Here is a 26,065-nt window from a genome sequence, read left to right on the forward strand (position 1 = left end):
AAAAAAGCACAATTAATTAGTTTTTAAATATTATCAATAGTTTTACAGTTTAAAAACTTATATAAAAAGCTAAATGGTTAAAAAATAAACATAAATTATTCAATACGTAAAAATTATATTTCTACAACATGTATTAATTAATTCATTTAATCATATAAATGACAGACAATTATGACATATAGGTGTTAAAAATATTAGAGTTAATTTTTTAGAAAAAAAATTGTGCAAAAACGTTGTTACTTAGCGACTTTAAAAGATACAAGATTTCTGCGACAAGAGATACAGCAAAGGGAAACGCTGAAAAGTTCACTTGCGGACTCTAATAACATAGTTTAGGTTTTGATACCATCTTAAAAATGCTTATTAATAATTTAAGTCCTCTATTTAGAAAATTTTCTTTTTCATATTATTTGTCACCTAAAGCGTTGCATTAAAAAAGCTCATAGCGAAGGGAAGAAATTATGTCATGTCAATTCTCAAATTGCCCCCCTCCAACCATCAAATTGCCCCCCTGTGGGGCGTACGCCCCACTTTGGGAAACACTGGTTTAGGGCCTGGGAATGGATTCATTTGCTTTTCATCGTTTCTAATGTGAAAAATTGTCTCGGACTTCGAACGATTCGAACGGCCTCCTGGAATGAATTAAATTCGAAATACGAGGCACCACTATATTTTCAACACTGTTATCCTGAATCCGTTCAATCCAAAATTGCTATATAGGAACTTCCATCACGTTTTTTTTTCTGATTTGTTTTTTAAAATATTTTCTGGTAATATTGAAATCAAGCTTTAAAGTAGCAAAATTCATCAGAAAAATACTTAAGTTGCGGAGTGGAGGAATTTTCGTAAAAAAGAAAATTATAAGGAAAAAAATTAGGTTAAAAATTATTTAAATTCGTTACCCAATAAAACCCCTAAAAACATTTTGTGTTGTCCGTATTAAGTAATTTTCCTATTTGAATGCTATCGTACTGCAGATTAGATTGTTGCGGGAGGAGGATTGAAGTTACTTGAACCAAAATTAGTCGTTGATCTAGACGAAAGAATGGGCCCAGAAAAGTTTTATTCCATATGATAAATTCTTCTAATTCTAATTACAGTATTTTTCTCTCGAATGAAACACGACGTCGCTTTACAGACTTTATTGGTGGAGTTGGTCGATTGATCCGGCTTCAAGGGAAACACCGATGAGCAAAAATTGACTTTTTCTCCCCGATAAAATTTCTAGGATTCTTAATAGTTTTGACATTCATAATACCACGACCAAATTCTTCGCTCTTTCAGTTAAATTAAGAGAAAAAGGATTAAAAGTAAACCATTTGCATTCTTAATATGAAAAATTGGCTAGTTTCCCTACAGTACCGAATGCCGCTATCTGGTTGATGGGATATTGAAAGGGTTGGAGGCTTTACGATAAAATGTCTTCGATATTCCTGACCAAAAAGTAATCCGAGAGATGCAAATTTTCACGTGATAGGTGTTACATAAACACATTTTACCAAAAATACTATTGGGTGCGAATTCCAATCGGTAATGTTCATTCGGAACAATATTACTCAAGAAATTTAAATCGGTAAGAATGGACGAATATAAGAACAAACCAGGGTGATCCAAATTTCAAGTTTTGTCCGTTGGATCCTGGTGTCGACAAGTACTATTCCAAGCCGGGCCACAAAACGTTTTATTCGCACTTGGCAGTTGGCTAGCATTTCCATGGGAAGTCTATGATAATTATTTCGGGGAGAAATTCAGTACCCACCGGCATAGTCTATTGAGTTAGCGGCATAGTCTACGTGCGCGCAGAAAAAAAATAAAATAAAAGATATCATAAATACAGAAGAAAACGTAGAGGAATAGAGAAATTCTTCCGATTTATTTATTACAAGGAGAACTTTTCGTATCATTTCAGACGCTGATGATTGACTCCGAGTTGTGTCTGTGCGATTGTCCCGGACTAGTATTTCCCAACTTCGTTTCCAGCAGAGCCGAAATGATTCTGAACGGTATCCTATCGGTCGATAATGCCACGGACCCTCTTTCCGCCGTCTCTCTCGTATCCTTTTAACGGAATGCCCATCATTAATCTTTCAATATTTCGCTAATTTAAATCTTGACCGACAAATTCAGATAACGGACGTCGTTCCCGAGCACGTGCTACGAGCTACCTATAACCTGTTCCTTCCCACGTCTGGTGAAGGTTCAGATTCTCATCCATCCCTCACCGCTCGAGAGTTCCTGGAAGCCTACGGCCGTAAGTATCGTTTATCTTTCATCCATCCGAATAAGAATTGGGTAGTGGGAATCGGTCTTTTCAATTCGGACATCATTCCTGGAAGTATTCGAGTATGTCGCGTGGTATAATTCCATAGACTTGTCGATAGTATCTCTATTTTCTGTCTCATGTCTTTCGAGATAATTCTCCGCGGAGTGTTAACTTTATCCTAAGAACGGTTAAAAAATGTGGACACCTTTTTTCACCCAATTGGTGCGCTTCTTACCATCGAGGCCATCGTAGAATTTCCCAAGAGACCTTCCTCGGTAAAAAAAAGAGAAGTGACGATCGATCGAACCCACAACTTGGCTTTTTCGCCTAACCGTTCGAAGAGCTTCCTTTGTTTTTTACGCGCTTGGAAGCGACGATTACCATTTTATTTATTTATTCCTGTTTCTATTTTAATATGGGAAAGAACAGAGACCAGAGGACTATTGACTGGCGGTGGACTTCCCGACGTTTCTCGGGCGGCCCGGCGAGTTCTGAAAGACTTCGCCGACGGAAGACTGCTGTATTGTCGGGCTCCTCCCGGAGTCGATCAGAAGACCTTCCACCCCTTTCCCGATGCCGGTTCTCGGATTGCGCATCCCCAACCAGTAAGTATCTTGCATACCTTTAAACGTCACATGTAAAAATAAATAATGATTTAACTGTTTCAGGAAGAGAAAGAGTTCGTCCGAGAGTTAGACCGGAACTTCTTCGGAAAGGTACAGTACAGAACGTTCCTCAGTCGCTTTCCGGCCATCGATTGACATTCTAAAAGTGAGCGTATGTTTTCAGGCCTTATCGTCGGTCCATACCAAGGACGCAGGAAGGCAACCTGGCTCGACCGGAAGTTCATCTGTGCCGGAAGGGAAGCCTTGGAAGAAACATTATAATAGAAACAAAAAGGAGAAACTGAGACGAGTGTACGCACATTTAGACCAGTGACTTGTACATATTTCTGTTGTAATTCCGCCTCCCCACTATTAAAACATGTACAGTACAGACTCAAAAACGGTTTTCAATTATTATTTATTTACTCTAGATTTGTTGAAATAATTAAATTCTGTGGAATTCGAACCGGATTGGCGCCGGTCGAAATAATAATATACTGTGTAAAGAGGGACGGAGGCTATTTCTCCCTCCGCCCTTTGGGCACTAAAAAAGCCTCTTTAGCAAGTCCATTATGGATTCAGCCATCCCACAATGGGGCGGCCGGTTGGACAGGGCCCGACATATCCGGACGGACCACCTCCCAAAAAGTTCCTGGGGATTTATCGACCCGTCCGGATTCGAACCCGGGTCCCCCGGAGCGATAGGCTGCCACCTTTACCGCTCGGCCGTCGGGACGAAGACTATGATCGCAATTAATCTAAAAACTATTGTGGTAGAATACTTAAGTTGCGGAGTGGAGGAATTTTCGTAAAAAAGAAAATTATAAGGAAAAAAATTAGGTTAAAAATTATTTAAATTCGTTACCCAATAAAACCCCTAAAAACATTTTGTGTTGTCCGTATTAAGTAATTTTCCTATTTGAATGCTATCGTACCGCAGATTAGATTGTTGCGGGAGGAGGATTGAAGTTACTTGAACCAAAATTAGTCGTTGATCTAGACGAAAGAATGGGCCCAGAAAAGTTTTATTCCATATGATAAATTCTTCTAATTCTAATTACAGTATTTTTCTCTCGAATGAAACACGACGTCGCTTTACAGACTTTATTGGTGGAGTTGGTCGATTGATCCGGCTTCAAGGGAAACACCGATGAGCAAAAATTGACTTTTTCTCCCCGATAAAATTTCTAGGATTCTTAATAGTTTTGACATTCATAATACCACGACCAAATTCTTCGCTCTTTCAGTTAAATTAAGAGAAAAAGGATTAAAAGTAAACCATTTGCATTCTTAATATGAAAAATTGGCTAGTTTCCCTACAGTACCGAATGCCGCTATCTGGTTGATGGGATATTGAAAGGGTTGGAGGCTTTACGATAAAATGTCTTCGATATTCCTGACCAAAAAGTAATCCGAGAGATGCAAATTTTCACGTGATAGGTGTTACATAAACACATTTTACCAAAAATACTATTGGGTGCGAATTCCAATCGGTAATGTTCATTCGGAACAATATTACTCAAGAAATTTAAATCGGTAAGAATGGACGAATATAAGAACAAACCAGGGTGATCCAAATTTCAAGTTTTGTCCGTTGGATCCTGGTGTCGACAAGTACTATTCCAAGCCGGGCCACAAAACGTTTTATTCGCACTTGGCAGTTGGCTAGCATTTCCATGGGAAGTCTATGATAATTATTTCGGGGAGAAATTCAGTACCCACCGGCATAGTCTATTGAGTTAGCGGCATAGTCTACGTGCGCGCAGAAAAAAAATAAAATAAAAGATATTATAAATACAGAAGAAAACGTAGAGGAATAGAGAAATTCTTCCGATTTATTTATTACAAGGAGAACTTTTCGTATCATTTCAGACGCTGATGATTGACTCCGAGTTGTGTCTGTGCGATTGTCCCGGACTAGTATTTCCCAACTTCGTTTCCAGCAGAGCCGAAATGATTCTGAACGGTATCCTATCGGTCGATAATGCCACGGACCCTCTTTCCGCCGTCTCTCTCGTATCCTTTTAACGGAATGCCCATCATTAATCTTTCAATATTTCGCTAATTTAAATCTTGACCGACAAATTCAGATAACGGACGTCGTTCCCGAGCACGTGCTACGAGCTACCTATAACCTGTTCCTTCCCACGTCTGGTGAAGGTTCAGATTCTCATCCATCCCTCACCGCTCGAGAGTTCCTGGAAGCCTACGGCCGTAAGTATCGTTTATCTTTCATCCATCCGAATAAGAATTGGGTAGTGGGAATCGGTCTTTTCAATTCGGACATCATTCCTGGAAGTATTCGAGTATGTCGCGTGGTATAATTCCATAGACTTGTCGATAGTATCTCTATTTTCTGTCTCATGTCTTTCGAGATAATTCTCCGCGGAGTGTTAACTTTATCCTAAGAACGGTTAAAAAATGTGGACACCTTTTTTCACCCAATTGGTGCGCTTCTTACCATCGAGGCCATCGTAGAATTTCCCAAGAGACCTTCCNATTCATTTTTAGAACCATTCTCTTAGACTGGCCAAGTGAAAATATAAAACTTGTAGTAACTTTTAGTTGAACATATAATTTATTAAATGCACAATTGAATGTGAATGGAATTTTTGGGGTATAAAGCAATGCTGCTATCTTGGTAATGTAATACCATCTAGATGTTGCACCCATATGTATGCATTAGATTATATAATTAAATATTAGTTTAATTGGAAAAATAAAAATAAATGCTTTATTTTAGACTTTTCTTAATATTTTATAATTAAATTATAGCATTGTGTATTTTACTTTTCATTATTAGTGTTTGTAATGTGGGATAAAATACTTAGGAGGAAAATTTCATTATAGTTATTTAAATGTTCATAAATTTTTAGTTTTTACATACATTTTGTTTTTGTAACTGATTCCAATAATAAACATTTGATTTAAATTGATATTTTCTAGTGACATTGTAGTTCAAATAGTAGATGCTAGAAATCCTTATTTATTTTGGTGTGAAGATCTAGAAACTTTGGTTAAAGAAATAAGTAAGGAAAAAATTACAGTCATCTTATTAAACAAGTCTGATTATCTCACTCCTTTACAAAGGTAACTTGAAGTTTTTTGGAATTAAAATTTTAACTGATGACATCTTTATTTAATATTTTGTTTGTTAATAGAGAAATGTGGGCAGATCATTTTAACAATATTGGAAGAAATGCAATTTTTTTTTCAGCATTACAACAGAACAATCCTGAGGTATGTGTTTTATTTTAAACTAATGTAATAAATTCTATTATTTTAATTTTTGTTTTTATTAGAATACAGAAATTATATCATCATCACTAGAAAAAATAAATCTGGAGGCGCAGGATAGATTATTGGAGGCAGGAAAATTACCTCAAACAAAAAATAACTTTAAAACATCTCCAAATTTATTAACAAGAAATGAATTATTGGAATTATTTAAAAATTTGCACTTAGAATCTAAAGTAAAAGGTTCATTCAGAACCATTGGATTGGTAAGTATAATTTAATTTTTGTGATCATAACTGCACAGTTTGTAAATACTGTGATTTGTTTTTGTAAATTGTTTGATTTTTTTATATTTCAAGGTGGGATATCCCAATGTAGGCAAAAGTAGTACCATAAATGCTCTTCTTCAATGTAAAAAAGTGTCGGTGTCTGCCACCCCAGGGAAAACAAAGCATTTTCAGGTAATGTTAATTCTGCATTTGCAAGTTTTTCAAGGTACGAAGTTTAAAAAACTTCTTCAGCATAAATGAAAATAATATAGTTTTTCTTTCAATACTCCATATTTATTTAACAGACAATTAGGCTTATACAGTATTTATTTATTTAGATATTTTTCTAATATAATCTGCTTCATTGTTTTATTATGTGAGAGAAAAATACTCTTTATGATTTTTATAAACAAAACCACAGATTTACAAATAAAGTACTAAAACTTACTTAAATCTTAACAGTATCATCCATATACTGATAGCACTTGCCAGAATTTGTTGTTTGTTGCAAGCTTGTTGAAAGATATTCAAGTAAAAAATTGTAAATTTCTTGTTCAAAATAGCCCAAAGTTGCTTGTTTAATGGCACACAATTTTGTATAATTGTTTTCCATATGCAATTTTGATAAGATGCAATTGCAAAATTTAAGCAAATCTATTTTGTAGTTGTGGACAATGTTTTCAGTTTACTTTAGTGAGAAGTTTTCTTAAACAAAAACATTTTATACAGGAAAAATTTATCTGTCTCTCACAGACTTTTGTACAAAAAGTGAGAAATTTTGAAACAACTTACACAGGAAAACTTCTAATGCAGGAACTATTTAACTGAATTCTGCTGTTTACCATTTATGTTTTGAAGCATTCATTTATATGTTTTAGTATTTTTGCAATTTAAATATATGAATCTGGCTTATATTAGAAAGGTAACAAAGTACAGCAGGCACTTGCTATTTTGAGTAAAGCAGTTTTCTTATAAAAATGCAAAAAATAACTTTAAGAAGCTTGCTATAATTTTCTTAAAATACTTCATTATCAATATCATTATATAACTTAACTGTTCCAATGATACAGTAGAGTGTCGATTATCTGAAAGAATTCCAGTTGGCAAATTTAAATTTTTGCCAGTGCTGTGGCGCTGCAATCTTTGGCTATGTGTTGGGCTACTCAAATATTTTATGTTTTTGATACTAAATTAACTTCTGAAGTATAATTTTTTATTGTTTTTATATTTTTCAATATATTTATTTTGTTTGTACAAAATAAAAAAATAATTTTTAACGATACAATAGTCTTCGTTAGGTTTAACATTGAAGAAAATTCAACGTGAAGCGACACGCAACGGAGAAAAATTTCAACATGGGATAGGTTAATATATTTTTTCGTACATAATCGGTTATCCAAAATATTGATTTTCCGAACAACCCCAGTCCCCAATTGACTCGGATAATCGACGCTCTACTGTAATTCCTAATTCTCCTTGAATTGTTTAACATTTGGTATATAAAGGACAGTCAAATGGAAACAGATCATCATGCATAGAACTTAAGGCACACAAAAGTTGACAATAATGTTGTTTACAAATGATTTTGCCATCTGTGGGAAAGGAGAGCAACATAGATGACAACCTTCACATGCACACATTTGTTTATTGCACTTGAAGTAGGGTTAATGATACATATATTCATCTAACATCAGAAATAAAATGAGTAAAGAACAGAGGTGTGGTTTGATTTTTTGACAATGGAAGGTGTTGGAAGATGAGAAATTCATCATCACATGTATGGTAAACACTATGTCATGTTAACATTTACTGGAGTGGCATAAGAGATTCTGAGATGGATCTGTGTCACTAACATCAAGAGTAATGACATAATATGCCTGTTCGTGTCCAGGACAGGCATATTATGTCATTACTCTTGATGTTATTGTGCAGGTGGATGGTCTTATCTGAGAAAGCCAATGGATTATAGCAGAAGAATTTCATGTTTTGGTGGGGATAAACCATGGTTTTGTATAAGTCATTATTAAAGACCAACTTCATTACTGAAAAGTTTGCACACAGTGAGTTCCACATCAACTGATGGAGAAACAGAGAGAATGGCTGTATCTCTGGGTTACCTAAAATGGTATGTGTTTCTGTCTCATATTGTCACTAGGGACAAAACATGGTGCCATCATTTTTAGCTTGAGAGCAAAGTGAACAAATTCCACAAGTCCAAAGTCCTTATACATGTTCTGAAAAAGTCATGGTTACATTGTTCTTTGACTGCAAGGGCCTACTGCTTATCAATTTTCTCAAACATGGGGCCACAATAAATGTAAAGTGCTATGAAGACACTTTGCAGAAACTGACATGTGCCATAAAGTCAAAATGCCTTGGATTGCTGTCAAACAGCATTATCTTTCTGCATGATGGTGTCTGCTCCACACTTCCCAAGTGGTGAGGGAAACACTTCAACATTCTCCTTACAGTCCAAATCTTTTCCCAAGTAATTTTCACATTTTTGGCAACCTGAAGAAAGACATTCATGCACATTGGTTTCAAACAGATGGGGACATGTCCTACTGGGATAGTGAATCTGTCAGTGGCCTAAATGCATCTACAAGAATGGGATTAATTAACTGTCTTGTCTTCCAACAAAATAAATGCATTAACAGTTATGGAGATTACTTTGAGATAATAAAATCTGTTCAAGTAGCATTGGAAACATCTACTGTAACTACTAAACCTCTTCATCTTCCAGCAAAACATAAAATGTAGCAATTCACAAACATTTTTACATTTTGCTGGAAACTGAAGAGGTTGGAATCTGAGATAATAGATGTTCAGTGACACTTTCTAGTGTCTGACCTGTCCCTAATAAATAGTAACAAGATAGTTTAGAATCTTAACTGACAGGCATTCAAATATTTAAGTTTGTTATGGAAATGCAACACTTGGGCGATCTGTCTAGGGGGATGCCTTCTGTGAGATCTTTTTAAGGGAAACTGGCCCCTATTTAGGTGTTACAGACATGGAGAAAACCTGGAAAACTCCACATGCCTAGCCTGTCTGAGCGAGGCGAGAACCCATGACCGAACTCCCAGTGTTCAGGGTACGAAGACCGCTTGGCCACTGGTGGCCCTCTCACAGACATTCAAACATAACACACACAATATATATATATGCAAGTATACTTTGACTTAAGACATGCTGATACAGCTATTCAAAGTTATATGGGTCATCCCATAAAATCTTCATTATAGCTGTATGGGCAAAATCAAGGCACATATTGTTGAAACAAAACAAAGTGACTATGCTGCCAATGCATAGTCGCTTTGTTTTAGCTGTACACATAATTTCATATTCTCTATAATACACTATAAAGTATTCTATAAAATTGTAACCCAAAAATTATCCAGCAGCAAACCTTAAAAATTAGGAGTCAATTCAAATTTCAAATAGCTCAGATTTTCTACCAATAGCTGAAGATGGTCACTCTGTACAGATTTTATTAGTGAACTCTCACCACCAATAACAGAAATAACATGCAAAAATGGATGCTACTTTGGTAATGCTACATATCTTGTTAATATGAAATTTGTTTCTTATGGACCTCATACATAAAACTTAACAAATAGCTCAATCACCAAGTTTCTTTGATATCACTATTTGCAGGCATAAGTGACAAAGAAGTTACTTTGTATGCATAAAAGTACAAAGTTGAGCTGGTAAGTTCGGTGCCATTAGCAAATGCTATCCCATTAAAACTATGGTACTCCTCTATTCTAATATTTAAACCAATAAGAAGGTTTTTGAGATAACATCATTACTGTGTATCAATATTTATAGTAAATTCAGTATACAGAGAGAGTCACATGACAAAAATTTCTGAATATGGAAGTAAAAGTATTAATGGATTGCAGAAATAAAACCTATTTTAATATTAGAATTGAGAATACATTTCCTGATTCAAATCACTTAAATTTGTCTCATAACAACTAAAATCATAATATTTTACTACACACACACACTGTATATACAGTAATTATTACACAAAATTAGTTTAATTATAAAAATTGACTTTAATATATTGTCTTTTCTCTCTCTCTCTCATTTTCTTTCATAATTAAGATATCTTTTAGTTAATTACAGTTTCTCTAGCTAAGCATTTGATCTTGAACTATGCTTAGTGATGAGGGATTTTGTAATTGTAATAGTATTTTATATTACTGTTTTAATTTTATTACAATCTTTAAACATTTTAATTCCCGGAAAGTTTCGTATCTGTTAGAATAAGCGAAGATATTTCTAAAGTTTAAGAATGCATGGTAGATGATCCGATAATTTTTACTCTGCCCAGCGCATTTCGCCATATATTGTCTGTAATTACTACTGCCACCTCGTAGTATCCGAAAAAAATTACCGACGCCTTACCACGTAATGTCACGTGATCGGTAAAATGTTTATGCATTCCAAATTATTGATAAATGACGTCATACGCCGATTTCTCAATATTACCGATTAAATGGCGGAAGGTGAAGGACTGCTTTGTAATTTTGCCTTGATACAGATTTTGAATAAACACTTACCAATCGTAAGTGTTTATTCAAAATCTGTATCAAGGCAAAATTACAAAGCAGTCCTTCACCATCCGCCATTTAATTTGAAAACTAAGTTATTGAATTGTGTTGCCAGTAATTAGAAAGATTACGTCACTAAAATATTATTCTTCGATTGGTTTAGTATAAAAACTGAATGTTGGCATTATATAACGGAACGTAAAAGTACCTCGTACTTAGAACGCTTCATAGTACGAGGTACTTTTCCTTACGCTACAATTTATCTGAATCGACCATATTACGGCCTTATTACGAAGTACGAACGCTAAAATTTGACAAAAATACGCTTCGGAGTTCGAACTGCGTCTGCATTGAAAAACTCATTCAAAGCGTAAAATAAGCTTCTGAACAAAGAATACAATTTCAAGTTAGCAATAATGTGTTAAATTTCACAGCTGTTATATTTAAATTATACATTAAAGTTAAGTAACGACATCTGATAAAAATCTGCAAAATCTTTCTGTTCAACCCAATATCGCTTTTGCTTATTAATTATGGCATCCGAAAAATGTGTGGGAACAACGAAATCTAACAAGTTAGAAGAAGGCCGTAATATGGACGATTCAGATAAAAAGGAACTTATCGAGAAGCATGAAAGCGGTGCACATGTGGCGGATCTGGCAGCCATGCTTAAGATGTCAAAGTCGATGATATGCGATCAGTAAATGCAATTTTCATTTTATTACACAGTATTTACGTAATCTATTTATTGTTTTAATTTATTATTTAGCTATTTTATTTTGTTATTTTTATCTTAAATTATGTGTGTTTGCCGTTTTAAGTTAATGGGTATTGTTTAGGGCCTGGGAATGGATTCATTTGCTTTTCATCGTTTCTAATGTGAAAAATTGTCTCGGACTTCGAACGATTCGAACGGCCTCCTGAATGAATTAAATTCGAAATACGAGGCACCACTATATTTTCAACACTGTTATCCTGAATCCGTTCAATCCAAAATTGCTATATAGGAACTTCCATCACGTTTTTTTTTTCTGATTTGTTTTTTAAAATATTTTCTGGTAATATTGAAATCAAGCTTTAAAGTAGCAAAATTCATCAGAAAAATACTTAAGTTGCGGAGTGGAGGAATTTTCGTAAAAAAGAAAATTATAAGGAAAAAAATTTGGTTAAAAATTATTTAAATTCGTTACCCAATAAAACCCCTAAAAACATTTTGTGTTGTCCGTATTAAGTAATTTTCCTATTTGAATGCTATCGTACCGCAGATTAGATTGTTGCGGGAGGAGGATTGAAGTTACTTGAACCAAAATTAGTCGTTGATCTAGACGAAAGAATGGGCCCAGAAAAGTTTTATTCCATATGATAAATTCTTCTAATTCTAATTACAGTATTTTTCTCTCGAATGAAACACGACGTCGCTTTACAGACTTTATTGGTGGAGTTGGTCGATTGATCCGGCTTCAAGGGAAACACCGATGAGCAAAAATTGACTTTTTCTCCCCGATAAAATTTCTAGGATTCTTAATAGTTTTGACATTCATAATACCACGACCAAATTCTTCGCTCTTTCAGTTAAATTAAGAGAAAAAGGATTAAAAGTAAACCATTTGCATTCTTAATATGAAAAATTGGCTAGTTTCCCTACAGTACCGAATGCCGCTATCTGGTTGATGGGATATTGAAAGGGTTGGAGGCTTTACGATAAAATGTCTTCGATATTCCTGACCAAAAAGTAATCCGAGAGATGCAAATTTTCACGTGATAGGTGTTACATAAACACATTTTACCAAAAATACTATTGGTGCGAATTCCAATCGGTAATGTTCATTCGGAACAATATTACTCAAGAAATTTAAATCGGTAAGAATGGACGAATATAAGAACAAACCAGGGTGATCCAAATTTCAAGTTTTGTCCGTTGGATCCTGGTGTCGACAAGTACTATTCCAAGCCGGGCCACAAAACGTTTTATTCGCACTTGGCAGTTGGCTAGCATTTCCATGGGAAGTCTATGATAATTATTTCGGGGATAAATTCAGTACCCACCGGCATAGTCTATTGAGTTAGCGGCATAGTCTACGTGCGCGCAGAAAAAAAATAAAATAAAAGATATTGTAAATACAGAAGAAAACGTAGAGGAATAGAGAAATTCTTCCGATTTATTTATTACAAGGAGAACTTTTCGTATCATTTCAGACGCTGATGATTGATTCCGAGTTGTGTCTGTGCGATTGTCCCGGACTAGTATTTCCCAACTTCGTTTCCAGCAGAGCCGAAATGATTCTGAACGGTATCCTATCGGTCGATAATGCCACGGACCCTCTTTCCGCCGTCTCTCTCGTATCCTTTTAACGGAATGCCCATCATTAATCTTTCAATATTTCGCTAATTTAAATCTTGACCGACAAATTCAGATAACGGACGTCGTTCCCGAGCACGTGCTACGAGCTACCTATAACCTGTTCCTTCCCACGTCTGGTGAAGGTTCAGATTCTCATCCATCCCTCACCGCTCGAGAGTTCCTGGAAGCCTACGGCCGTAAGTATCGTTTATCTTTCATCCATCCGAATAAGAATTGGGTAGTGGGAATCGGTCTTTTCAATTCGGACATCATTCCTGGAAGTATTCGAGTATGTCGCGTGGTATAATTCCATAGACTTGTCGATAGTATCTCTATTTTCTGTCTCATGTCTTTCGAGATAATTCTCCGCGGAGTGTTAACTTTATCCTAAGAACGGTTAAAAAATGTGGACACCTTTTTTCACCCAATTGGTGCGCTTCTTACCATCGAGGCCATCGTAGAATTTCCCAAGAGACCTTCCTCGGTAAAAAAAAAAGAGAAGTGACGATCGATCGAACCCACAACTTGGCTTTTTCGCCTAACCGTTCGAAGAGCTTCCTTTGTTTTTTACGCGCTTGGAAGCGACGATTACCATTTTATTTATTTATTCCTGTTTCTATTTTAATATGGGAAAGAACAGAGACCAGAGGACTATTGACTGGCGGTGGACTTCCCGACGTTTCTCGGGCGGCCCGGCGAGTTCTGAAAGACTTCGCCGACGGAAGACTGCTGTATTGTCGGGCTCCTCCCGGAGTCGATCAGAAGACCTTCCACCCCTTTCCCGATGCCGGTTCTCGGATTGCGCATCCCCAACCAGTAAGTATCTTGCATACCTTTAAACGTCACATGTAAAAATAAATAATGATTTAACTGTTTCAGGAAGAGAAAGAGTTCGTCCGAGAGTTAGACCGGAACTTCTTCGGAAAGGTACAGTACAGAACGTTCCTCAGTCGCTTTCCGGCCATCGATTGACATTCTAAAAGTGAGCGTATGTTTTCAGGCCTTATCGTCGGTCCATACCAAGGACGCAGGAAGGCAACCTGGCTCGACCGGAAGTTCATCTGTGCCGGAAGGGAAGCCTTGGAAGAAACATTATAATAGAAACAAAAAGGAGAAACTGAGACGAGTGTACGCACATTTAGACCAGTGACTTGTACATATTTCTGTTGTAATTCCGCCTCCCCACTATTAAAACATGTACAGTACAGACTCAAAAACGGTTTTCAATTATTATTTATTTACTCTAGATTTGTTGAAATAATTAAATTCTGTGGAATTCGAACCGGATTGGCGCCGGTCGAAATAATAATATACTGTGTAAAGAGGGACGGAGGCTATTTCTCCCTCCGCCCTTTGGGCACTAAAAAAGCCTCTTTAGCAAGTCCATTATGGATTCAGCCATCCCACAATGGGGCGGCCGGTTGGACAGGGCCCGACATATCCGGACGGACCACCTCCCAAAAAGTTCCTGGGGATTTATCGACCCGTCCGGATTCGAACCCGGGTCCCCCGGAGCGATAGGCTGCCACCTTTACCGCTCGGCCGTCGGGACGAAGACTATGATCGCAATTAATCTAAAAACTATTGTGGTAGCTCGTGGCATCTAATATGTGGGTGTTGTAGCGGGAGAGTGCGCGGCTCGCATCACACAGAATCATTTTGATTTCGTATAATGGTTCGAACGGCGCCGGTTTTGAGAAAAACATTACGTTTAACTTAAAATTAAAACCATCGCCGATCAAAACATACGAAATCAAAACTATTGGGATTGAGTTCCACCTGCCCTCTTGTGACGGCATTCCCATATTAGATGCCACCAGCCTCCACTGAAAACCTATATGCTGTGAAATAGTAAGAGTGAAGAAATACTTTATCGAGATGTTTGTTCGATTCTTGCGGATGACGTAGATCGTTACGTCAAACGCTTCTTTCCACAAGTAATCGATATTGAAGAAAAAACAGGAAAAAAGTGGACTCCCTTCTCCCGAAACCTCATAATCTGAAAAATCAAAATTACGGACGATGTTGCGTACTACGATGCCAGCTTTTGAATGATAAACTGCCAACGAAGAAAAGGAAATAGCGAGTTCGACCTTAGCCTAGATACTATTTTATGTACTGAATATACTATGTGCTAAGCATATTTTATTATGGTGTTTGGATCCGTAATTTTCAACGAATGTCTTTATAAATTATAATAAAAACTCTTGTTACATTATAAAAAATATATTAAATCTTATGAATATTAACATCGTTATTTATGCGAATTTTTATTTCACTTTCTAGAGAAAAACTCTTAATATTTGCATTTAGTAGCTACACAAAGCATCTCTAGAACCAGAATAAAGTAAAGAAAGCTTATCTAAACAATGTAGGCTAATAACTTCTTACTCAATCATATATACAAAATTAAGCACATATCAATTCATACTGTCTTTATGATAACATATCATAAGAATATGCGCGCTAATGATAAACGTCTCATTTCTCACGAACAACGACACGAGTCTTAAAATACGATAGGAATCGGATTGATAACGTAAGTTACATGCTTCGGTGGTAACAAGTTTTGACCAATCGGCGGGAGCACACGGTGCTTTTGCTTATCCTGGTTGTATAAAAAGTTCTTGTCCGGTCGGTCCTTGAACCTAGTGAATCCTAACGAAAATCGTTTCCATAGAGAAATACAAGTAGTGACCCAAGTTCCAAAAAAACGGATTTTGACATTCCGTCGGTAACGAGTCAGCGGCGTTTGTTTACGGGTCATAGGTAAAATTCGATAGAAAGGGTTCGGACCTCGCATTTCGAAAGAAGGGCCAATTTGACCAATTGTAATTTTCGTTAAACTCAGAAATGAAGATAGATCAATTTCCTACAAATTGTTCCCCCGACAAGTATTAACAAACAAAATTTCTCTTCCCTTCTCTTTTTTTTACTCTAGATGACAACCGCTCTTATCCCATTCATCAGAGTCGATCTGATCTGCTGCAGGACCGTCATAAATAATTGAAAATGGATCCGACCCAAAACCTCACCAACAGGATTGTTTATTAACATAACGCGTATTTCTTCTTTCGACTGACCGTTTACCCTTCCATATTCGTTTCTTCGTTCTCCCACCGAAAGATGGTTGGTCCAGGAAATAGACCGGCCGGCCGGCCATTTGTGACGCTCGAGCAACATTTATGACGTAAAATGTTGGACGTTTATCGAAAGGGGAAGTGCGTCGCCCAGCAGATCTTATCATCCTCCGGATTTATTTAAAGGCGAGAGATGATCATCATCGGGAAACTCTCTGGCTCGCTACAAGAACCGGCGAAATGGAAACGAAACTTCGTAAGTAGCCTCCTTTCTTTTGGACGCGTAGCATTTCCATTTTCTGCCCCCTCAAAGATTGTTGCTACAGCTCCTGTTTCTTTGCAGACGAAACACCTAAAGATCTCAACCCTTTCTACTGGGATAACAAGATGGCCGAAGCGGTATCTGCAACCGACCAAAAATATCTCAGGTAAGTTTCCTTTTCTCTTCCTACGCGAAAGCACCCCTCGGAGTCTGACATGCGAGTCAATCTTTCTCAGGTACAACCAAGAGCTGAAGGGATGGAAGATTAGGAAGGATTCCAAGTTTCACTGCGACGACCTAGGCATTAAGTCTCCGGTCTATCTGAAAAACGATATCAAGTACTATAACAACAAGCGGGTCGGAATGGCCATCTTCGGGCTGGGACGGATCGGAGTCATCCATCTAGAGAACGTGGTAAAGAATCCACGTATGAAGCTATTGTACTGTATGGATCCGTGCGAAGAGCGCTGCAACTTCGTCCAGCACAGGTGGAACCTCTGTCCAGAGTCTATGGTGACCTGCATGGAAAATGTCGACAAGATTTTCCAAGATCCCAAGTAAGGTTTCCGCAAAATTCGCTCGACTCGGAAAAATTTCCTTCCTTAATCTTGCTTTTTTGATAGCGTTGACTGCGTGGTTGTGTGCACTCCCACTCAGACGCACGAGGAACTGGTGTTGCGATCATTGAACGCGGGTAAGCCAATTTTTCCTTGGATAATGTTAATAAATATCGTTATCGTTAGTCGGATTTCCGAACGGTGTCTTGTCACTCTTCGTGATAAGACAGATTGGTTTAGTATGATCTGATGGGACAAGGCAATCCAACACAAAAGCAATGAGAATGCTTTCCAGGGGATTTTATAAGGTAAATTTACTTTACTTAGGTAACACCTTAAAAAAAGGAAGGTCAGGTACCAACTACCAATGTTCGATGGTTTGGCTACTGGTGAACCAGATAAGACAGACGTCTCTCGGCGATTCCCTTCAAAGTTTCACTTAACTTACGTCGATTCCAAGACTACTGTCTCGTCTCGTTTCCAATCGAGAATATTCAACGAAATTCTGTGAGGGCGACATGCTAGAATAACCAAGAAAATGAGCCACCGTACAGATAGAACAAGACTTTGAAGAAGATAAAATGGAACATTTTTACGTTTCACCAGCATGGGAATTCAAGCGCAATTTTTCTCTCGTCTTTCGTCGTCAGTCTAATATTCCGTTAAGTGAAAAGGGAACAAACTAAAGGCGGGCAAAATTCGTAGATAAGTTATCTGAGGGCGACTCATACCGGTTTTACCGATTGAAGATCATCTCAAATTCTTCCTTCGGCGGGATTCCAGTTCTCCTTTTTAACATTATAAAATTTCTTGAAAACGGTCATTTGTCTTTCCGTCTTCGAACGGGATTACTTCAATTGAGATAATAAAGTTCCGGTATTTAGAATGACGTGTTCGAATCCGTTTCCTACTCTAAAAGTGGAAATTCCGTGGAAGATTTTGCCTTATTTATGTAATTAGTATATATGATGTGGAAAATGGAGAATAGTTCTTTGTGGCCAGGAATCCCGGTTCGAACGGCGCTTCAAACCCACTTAATTTCCGTCTAATTCCGACCTTTTCCTGCTTTCTTCTAAAAAAGTCAAAAAATAAATTTGTACGTTGTTGGGAATATTACGAAATTCGATCTCTTAAGTTTATTGTTATTCCTACTTTTTTCCTTAGTTTCGCACTTTTGAAAAAATTGTGTGATAGATTATGACAGGACCTAGGGGAATGTTAATAGAATAACAATGTTCAGAAGATTATCAGAAATTTTCCTATTTGAAATAATTTTTTACCAAAATCATTATGCAGAAGTATTTTGATCAATGATTATACAGCAAGTTCTTGCTAATTTAAATAGTTTCACTTTTACTAGATACTGTATTTAGTAGAGATATAGTACTTATGTTTTTTAGTACATGTTGTACTAAAATATGCTTTGTTGGAAGCGCTCTAGTATAACTTTTAATATGAAAATATAATGATAAGAATTTAACCTTTAAAGATACAGATCATGAAGATGCTGCTGAAAGTTATACTGGTTAATAACGTATTATCTTCAATCTAGGAGTTACTTAATACAATGTCATCAAATTCTCCTGTGGTAAATCAGTGGATTTTCGGTTTTTTATTGGTCTGTTTTTATAATTAGCTTCTCTTCGGCAAGAAATAAGAATATATTAATGTACTGTTTTACAGAAATGTTTGATTTTAATATTGGGTGACAGATCAAGGGCGACATAAGTCTAAAAATTGGCGAGAAGATGTGGCAGTCTAGAGGTAGTAGATAGTGAAAAAGAAATTTAAATTGGTGACATCATATTTGAATGATCTTTTTTGTAATCTGTTGAATTCTTATCTGGAAAACGATTGGAAAGATCGTCTTCTGGCACTAAAATCCTACCTACTTTGATGAAAAAGAATAATTTTGTGCAACTTTTCTTCTGTTTCCATTGCTTTTACGAAGGGAAATGTTTAACCAGAATTAAATTACTTTCTATTCCAGGAAAAGCGGTTTTCTGCGAGAAGCCTATTGCCCCTACCTACGAGGGCATCAAACGCTGCTACGAATTGGCAGAAAAAATCAAGAAACCTCTGTTCTGCGCCTTCAATAGGTAAGTACTCTTCCTTAATACTCTTTGCAATGTCCATCTAAAGCAGCGACGACTTGTTAAAATTAACCAACTGATCATTCACAGGAAGAAAATAACTTATAGTTTTCCTTTAAGTTAGTTACTTCCTGAAATTAATTCTGTTGTTACTTTCTCAACTGTTATGTACACATAACAAGAGAAAGTATTGGAATCGTGTCAACTTTGACCCTCCTGGTGTTTTGCAAATTTTCCTGTTTTGAGATCTCTTAAACCCAAAAACGTCAAAAAGCAGAGGAAAAAAATTCCGTACGTGATATTTGTTCGTTTAATATCTCAGGATGGGTAGAGATTAAGAAACGGAATTTGGTGTGGTAGCTTGTTTATAAGGGGCTATTAAATTTTGGTGGTTAAAGGTCGACGGGATGGGGAGATAAAGGGGATCGTGTGTCATATCTCCAGTAGGGTCGGACATAATGAAGATTTTACTCGTCCTAATCCTAGAAAATTAATGTTATTTTCACTAACAGATAATAAAATCTTCAAGACTTCTTAAAAAACATTTGGCGTATTTCATTTGTGCATAAAATGAATGCACAAATAAAATGCATTTTATTCATTCATGAAGGAAGGTGCTGGCTCTATTTCGAGCTTAATATTTGACGTTCTCTTGACGTTCCTGTCTGTAGTATGACGCAATTCAGGCAATCACTGACTTTCGGATTAATGCATTCCTAAATGCGTTCGAAAGTTGAGCAATAGCGCTGAACGTTATAAAAGAACATTGAACACTGCTCTTATTTCCAAAAAATGTTTTTAAGAGTAAACACTCGATTCCTCGTTCGTTACATTTTATCGTGCATAATTCGAGTTTAAGCCAATTTCAGACATTTATTCGAATACCCTTTTATATTAACAATTTTTATTAATTATTTTCAATTTGAGAACTGAAAGATTTTGGAGGCGTAATCGGATGATAACGTCCACTTGGTTCGATACAGATCCAATTATTCATTATAAATTTACAGGCAAGCACATGCTATTTCCTAGAAAAATAAGCCGACAGCAGCGAGAAGAGTTAGGGAATTAAAATCGATTGTCGATTACTTCTTAATTAAAACATAAGGGCGGAAAAAAGGGAATAATAAGTGAATTTCTTTCGAATGGCAGGGAATTCGATTCGGGATTTAAATATATCAAAGAACATGCCAAGAAGGAGCTGGGTCAGATACAAGTGATCAAAACGTGCAGCAGAGACTCTCCTCTACCGTCCGTAAGTTATCTGAAGACTTCCGGTAAGATCAACTCAAGATTCTTGCTTTTCCATGGCTCCTTAAGGAAACCCGAGGCTGACAGAAACGTTTTTCTCTTTCCAGGAGGGATTTTTCATGATTGCGCGGTGCACGACATTGACGTCATCTGCTGGATACTGGAAGAGTTTCCCACCTCGGTCATTGTTCAGGCACACGCCTTTATTCCCGAAATCAAAGAGATGGGCGATTACGATACAGTCGGAATCATGATGAAGTTTGAGAGCGGTGCCATTGCTTGCATCGACCTCAGTAGATTTTCGTGTTACGGATACGACCAGAGAATAGAGGTAAGTCTCTACTACCCATAACGAACTTTTAGTGACACGCAAAACAATATTCTGCGCGAAAACATTGATCCCACTACGGATGCCAAATAGCGGAAAGAATCGGGTTTTTGGCTATTTATGGTTATCTAGGTTGGGCCATTTCTACATAGTGGTTAAATACTTGGGAATCCATGTGAATAAGGTTAAAATATTGAAGATAAAATTGACTCGACCACTGTACCGTAAATAATAATCCATTTTTTGGATGGACTGGGTCTTTTTTATACTGCAAAAAAGAAAAAAATCCACTTTCCGGTGCGCAGAAAGACATCATCCCCTTTTCCACCCTCAGTTGTTAAGGTACCACCTTAATCGGCAGAAGCGGAAAAATAAGGAAACATTTTTAAAATCGGACCACCAAATTTGGGAACGAGATAGTTTTAAGTGGAACCCCTGCTATTGCCACGGTGGATCCAGGTTCGAATTCCATCCAGACTAACGGAAAACATATTTCAGGTGTTTGGACCTAAAGGAATGTTTAATTCCGGAGACTTGCGGCCTACTCCGATAACGAACTACTCGGCCAACGGGTCCACTTCGGTGCCCATCTTCTATTCCTTCGCCTCTCGATACCAGGAAGCCTACTTTAACGAGATGGAGCACCTGGCCGATGTCATGCAAGGTAAGCCTCTCCATCCGTTACTTTTCTCCTTTCTTTCACACTAACTCTATTTCTCCTCCTTTCAGGTATCTGTGACTTGAGAGTCAGCGGCAAAAGAACTCTGGCCGTTTCCAAGATTGCCTCGGCTTGCGAAGAATCCGCCAAGACAGGAAAAATAGTCGAACTGAACTGGTCCTGAAGGACTTTCTCCGACAACGTTTCTTTTACCGCTGCAGAATTTAACGCTTGATGAAAAAAATGCTTCACAGTGGAAATGTGCGTTATCGTCCCGACCAATTTGGCAGCGATTACTACGTTTTGCCTTCGATTATGAGAGGAAATTTCGCGGATAGAAGAGGGGCCTTTCTGATGATACTTTTATGGTAACAAAGGGAAAATATACTTGAGCAAGACGCTCTGGAGCTGACCGAATTATGCGCAACATGCATAGAAACCAGGCATAGAAAGAGGAGAGGGATGACTGGAAGCGATGAAAGAGTACATTTTTCTCTTATTTATAATTGGAAAGGTTTTATATTTAGGCTTTTTAAAACTCCATCTTCTGGACATTAAGGCGGTCTTTCTCCATTTGCATCATGGTTTGGCCACACCCACATTGGGTGTAACCGGATGGTGAAGGACGGGGTCCAACATGTCCGGGACAAACCGTTGATGGAAATTTCTTGGGTCGCTGCTTATCAGGATTTGATCCCGAGTCCTTCAGAGCGATAGGCTGATACTTTAACTGTCTCAGCCATTCACTCGTCCTCATACCTCGATTACTTAGTCGATCGAGGAATTAAAGGAAAAAAGACAGGCAGTAGATTGCGCGCACTAGGCCGTTTCCTCCAGTCCAGCATCTGCACCAGGTGATCTTCGGATTTTCCCACAAAAATGATGGGGAGGCGTTCCTCTTCTTCACCAAAAGGAGCTGTTTTTGTAATGTTTGTGTGAAATGTTCTATAATAAATACTATTTTTGTAGTTTGACATGATTCGTCTTTCAGTTATTTTCACCTGCTGGGTACCTGTCTTCGACTCGCCTCTTTTCGATCGGAACGAGAAGGGAAGCAACGAGTTGTTGTCTATTCCTTCACTTTGACAATAGCCCAAACAGTTTAAAATGAAATTTGTCGAAAAGAACAATTGTTGCCTAACCTATTTTAATCTTCACCGTCTTTTCTCGACTATAGTCTTTGACGCAACTCGATTCAGTTCTACTTGGTCATTCGACCAAGTAGAACTGAATCGAGTTGCTTTTTGGTACTTTTTCGAAAATTCTTACGATCTATTCAATGTAATTGGACAGATTTCTCGTTTGCTCATTAATAAATAAATAGAAATATAGGAAAAAGTGGTGGCGATGCGTCTTCAGTTTGTTGATCAAAAAACTGAAGGCACATCACCATTTTTTCCTATATTTTTATTTATTTATTAATGAGCGAACGAGATAATCTATCCAATTACATTCAATAAAGAATGACCACTAATTATTTTCCGCCATTATCGGGCTACGGTTGCCAACTGGATAAAATCTCTGAACACTGGCAGTTGATCTTGGGTTCGTGCCCGACCAACGAGTGGCAGCGTGAAGCTTTCAGGATCTTCCATATCTAATATCTAAATAGGGAACATGTTTTCCATACAAAAGTCCTCCTGGAAGGTATACTCTTGACAGATCGCCTTTGCATTGCCTTATTAATCCAGTCCTGTTATCACGAATGATGCTTAAGAAAATGCTATGGAAGAGCGAAAGTTGAAAAAATATTGTTACAGAAGACTATCGGTTAAGAATCGGGACAACACCGGCATCATCTTCACAGGGGCCATATATATAGATCTTATATGATATAATGGAGGTGGTCCAGAAAGCAGGAAAACTATCTTATAGATATACATCATTGACGACTTGCAAACATTTGAGAAGTCAATTAAAATTCAATTGAAACTTACGCGATTTTATTGTCGCACAGTAGATTACAGCTAAGAAAATTCTGGCCAAAATTCGAATTTTCAAAACGCCATTGAGTCACTAATCACTTTGGAACTCTGCAATAAGGGAATATTTTATTTTATTCATTTCTTATAATTGGTAATTGATGTTACATATTTATCCAAAACTATCAAAATGCTTTCGTAATCAAAACGTTTCCGTACTTTGAGGACTTGTAAAATTAAAATCTAAAAAATAAGTCCTCAAAGTATGAAAGTTACTGCCATACAATACTGGATATTCTGTGAATTAAACTAGTATAAAAATTGAATCCACGTCTTTTCACCAGATATAATTATTGAAATTAAAACTTAAATACACTAGGATTTGAGTCTGATATAAACTTCAGTTGAGACTAACTTGGAAATATAAAAAGGGAAAAAGTATAAAAAAAAGTCAATAATAATAAAAGATATAAAAAGCTTCTAAAATGAAAATTTAAATAATTTGAAATACCCTTCAAACGCTACCATAACTAAAACAGCAATCTACTTATTGTTTGAGATAAACAGTGCAGGAATCGAGTCCTTGTCAAATATATACTATTAATTATATCACTCGGATACACAATTCTATAACAGAAACTAATTTTAATCGAAATTGACATGTCCCAGACTTCAGGCAATCACTCGAAATTTGATAGTTTTGGAGAAATATGTTTACACCAACTGCCAATTATAAATAGTGATGGATAAATAACTTATTGTAAAGTTCCAAACAGTTATTAAATAGTGATTCGATGGCGTTTTGAAAATTCGAAACGTCATCGATTCACTATTTAATCGGCTTTTTCATAGTTGTATTCCACTATGTATCGTCAATATTTGTATTACGAGGAAAAAGAAGTTCAACCTTAACCAGCCAAGTATTTATTAAATCAAACATTTTCTGTCGTCTTAGCGGCCATCAACAAGATATCGCATAATGGAATAGAATAGTACTAATAACCCAATTCTAGTTCTATAAAATTACTTGTCCTGACTGACTGAATGACTGATTCATCATCGCCCAGAGCAAACCCTAAACCTAAAGAGGTGAAATTTGGTACACAGTTAGGGTGCATCATGAAAACGCGCATTAAGAAGGGATTTTTCGAAATACACTTTTTTTCATTTATATAGATAGAAATTTGTAAGTCAAAATCCCCCTTTTTAATCCCCTTTTTTCAAGTCAGCATTATGAAGAGAATTTCTTTAATGTCTTTTATAATAAGAAACAATACACCTTTTATCAGAAGCGAACATATTATGTGCGAGATCATGGACAAAACTCATTTTTCAGTCTCATTAAAAGAGCGATGGTAGTAGAAGGAAGATTATTATTTCTACAATAATACAAATAGTAAACACACAATAATGTAATAAAAAGTATATAGTACAATAGATTTATAAATTGGGAAATTCAATAAGTGTACAGAATTTCATGTATGGAACTGTATTTAGCAACGCCGAATTCATCACAGATAAAAAGTTCAGTTCTGCAGCAACATTTCTTTCGATGGACAAAAACGAAAGTGAAGAAAATCTCTCTCGATACATTATTGATCGGAGGTAATTAATTTTAACTTTTAAAATGCTCGTTCTGCAGATGCAACATATACCGGTACAATTATTTTTTCAATAATTATCGATTTGATAATTTAATGGTATCAAATTTGCGAGATTCCTGCAAGGCACGAGGTACTAGGAGTCATCTTTTCCGTCTATATATAGACCGTCTCTGCTTTTGAACCACATATGCAGACTTTCTCTTTATTTAATACTAGCAGACCCCGCCACGCGTTGTTGCTCAAAATGTATCTATTATAAATTTATAACACTTCCCCGTGTGGGGGGAATTTTTCGAAAAATTTCTTCTTAGTGTACAGTACATTCTCTTGACGTACCCTATTAAAACGCAATCAGAAATGCAAAAATCCGCATCTAAAATAGTATAATAGCAGCCATGTTCTTCACGGTAAGCTTTAATCCCGTCCATCTCCCGGGGGGGATTTCGACATGTATATTATATAAAAACACGTGCGTATTCGAATGCAGCGTTGTGTCAAAATTTCAAAGGAATCGGTAGGAACAAACGAACATTACATTTTTATTTATATAAATAGATAGAAGATGATCCGTTTTAGTTCATTTTCACAGAAAAGCATAATGCCTCACAGAAAAGCAAACTTAGGGCATCGTACTCGTAGTGCCATCTGTTGGACATAAAAGCCTTATCCCTAGATGATATAATTTAATTTATGTGAATGTTTAACGGGATAATATACAGCCTATGTCCACCCTGAGGTTCCATTCTAAATATTGGTGAAAGAATTTTTGAAATCGAATGAGTAGTTTCGGAGATTACCTGCTGCAAACAAACTTACATACAAACATTACCTCTTTATAATATTAGTATAGATATAGATTTCTCTTTTGACAATACTTGAAAATACTACGAAATGAACACGGTCTAAATAAAAATTTTCAAATTGCTTCCTTACACTTTGTTCAAGTTTTGCTCTCTGTTTATTTAGATAAAAAGTTTATTACTTAATAAATGGAGGTCATCTCTAACAAGCAAAAAGTATATTACATCATCGA

At 36.6% G+C, this 26,065-nt stretch overlaps 4 protein-coding genes across 4 annotated transcripts in view; all 4 read left to right on the top strand.

The window, feature by feature from the left end:
• Nucleotides 1-14,494, top strand: part of LOC111637456 (large subunit GTPase 1 homolog) — a 33,479-nt gene extending 18,985 nt beyond the window's left edge. The window contains exons 6-14 of the mRNA XM_023382945.1: nucleotides 5,815-5,958; nucleotides 6,030-6,108; nucleotides 6,171-6,371; nucleotides 6,465-6,566; nucleotides 13,133-13,276; nucleotides 13,351-13,474; nucleotides 13,918-14,093; nucleotides 14,157-14,204; nucleotides 14,278-14,494. Coding sequence (XP_023238713.1) covers nucleotides 5,815-5,958; nucleotides 6,030-6,108; nucleotides 6,171-6,371; nucleotides 6,465-6,566; nucleotides 13,133-13,276; nucleotides 13,351-13,474; nucleotides 13,918-14,093; nucleotides 14,157-14,204; nucleotides 14,278-14,427 — 1,168 coding nt within the window. The 3' untranslated portion in view covers nucleotides 14,428-14,494. The remainder of the gene's footprint in view (nucleotides 1-5,814; nucleotides 5,959-6,029; nucleotides 6,109-6,170; nucleotides 6,372-6,464; nucleotides 6,567-13,132; nucleotides 13,277-13,350; nucleotides 13,475-13,917; nucleotides 14,094-14,156; nucleotides 14,205-14,277) is intronic.
• LOC111637460 (large subunit GTPase 1 homolog) lies at nucleotides 1,910-3,269 on the top strand. Its single transcript, XM_023382950.1, has 5 exons — nucleotides 1,910-2,053; nucleotides 2,128-2,251; nucleotides 2,693-2,868; nucleotides 2,932-2,979; nucleotides 3,053-3,269. Exons 1-5 carry the CDS (start codon nucleotides 1,916-1,918, stop codon nucleotides 3,200-3,202), a joined length of 636 nt encoding a protein of 211 aa, XP_023238718.1. The 5' UTR covers nucleotides 1,910-1,915; the 3' UTR covers nucleotides 3,203-3,269.
• LOC111637461 (large subunit GTPase 1 homolog) lies at nucleotides 3,804-5,351 on the top strand. The gene is made up of 2 exons (XM_023382951.1): nucleotides 3,804-4,884; nucleotides 4,959-5,351. Exons 1-2 carry the CDS (start codon nucleotides 4,747-4,749, stop codon nucleotides 5,190-5,192), a joined length of 372 nt encoding a protein of 123 aa, XP_023238719.1. The 5' UTR covers nucleotides 3,804-4,746; the 3' UTR covers nucleotides 5,193-5,351.
• Nucleotides 14,495-16,267: 1,773 nt separating the features above from the next.
• LOC111637468 (inositol 2-dehydrogenase-like) lies at nucleotides 16,268-22,418 on the top strand. The gene is made up of 9 exons (XM_023382957.1): nucleotides 16,268-16,613; nucleotides 16,701-16,785; nucleotides 16,856-17,176; nucleotides 17,243-17,313; nucleotides 19,167-19,275; nucleotides 20,422-20,546; nucleotides 20,628-20,851; nucleotides 21,347-21,512; nucleotides 21,578-22,418. The coding sequence occupies exons 1-9, from the start codon at nucleotides 16,598-16,600 to the stop codon at nucleotides 21,688-21,690; spliced, it is 1,230 nt and encodes a 409-aa protein (XP_023238725.1). The 5' UTR covers nucleotides 16,268-16,597; the 3' UTR covers nucleotides 21,691-22,418.
• Nucleotides 22,419-26,065: the final 3,647 nt, after the last annotated feature.

Source organism: Centruroides sculpturatus, unplaced genomic scaffold (genome assembly GCF_000671375.1).
Source record: "Centruroides sculpturatus isolate CEXI.00-Female unplaced genomic scaffold, Cexi_2.0 scaffold1149, whole genome shotgun sequence".
Lineage (NCBI taxonomy): Eukaryota > Metazoa > Arthropoda > Arachnida > Scorpiones > Buthidae > Centruroides > Centruroides sculpturatus.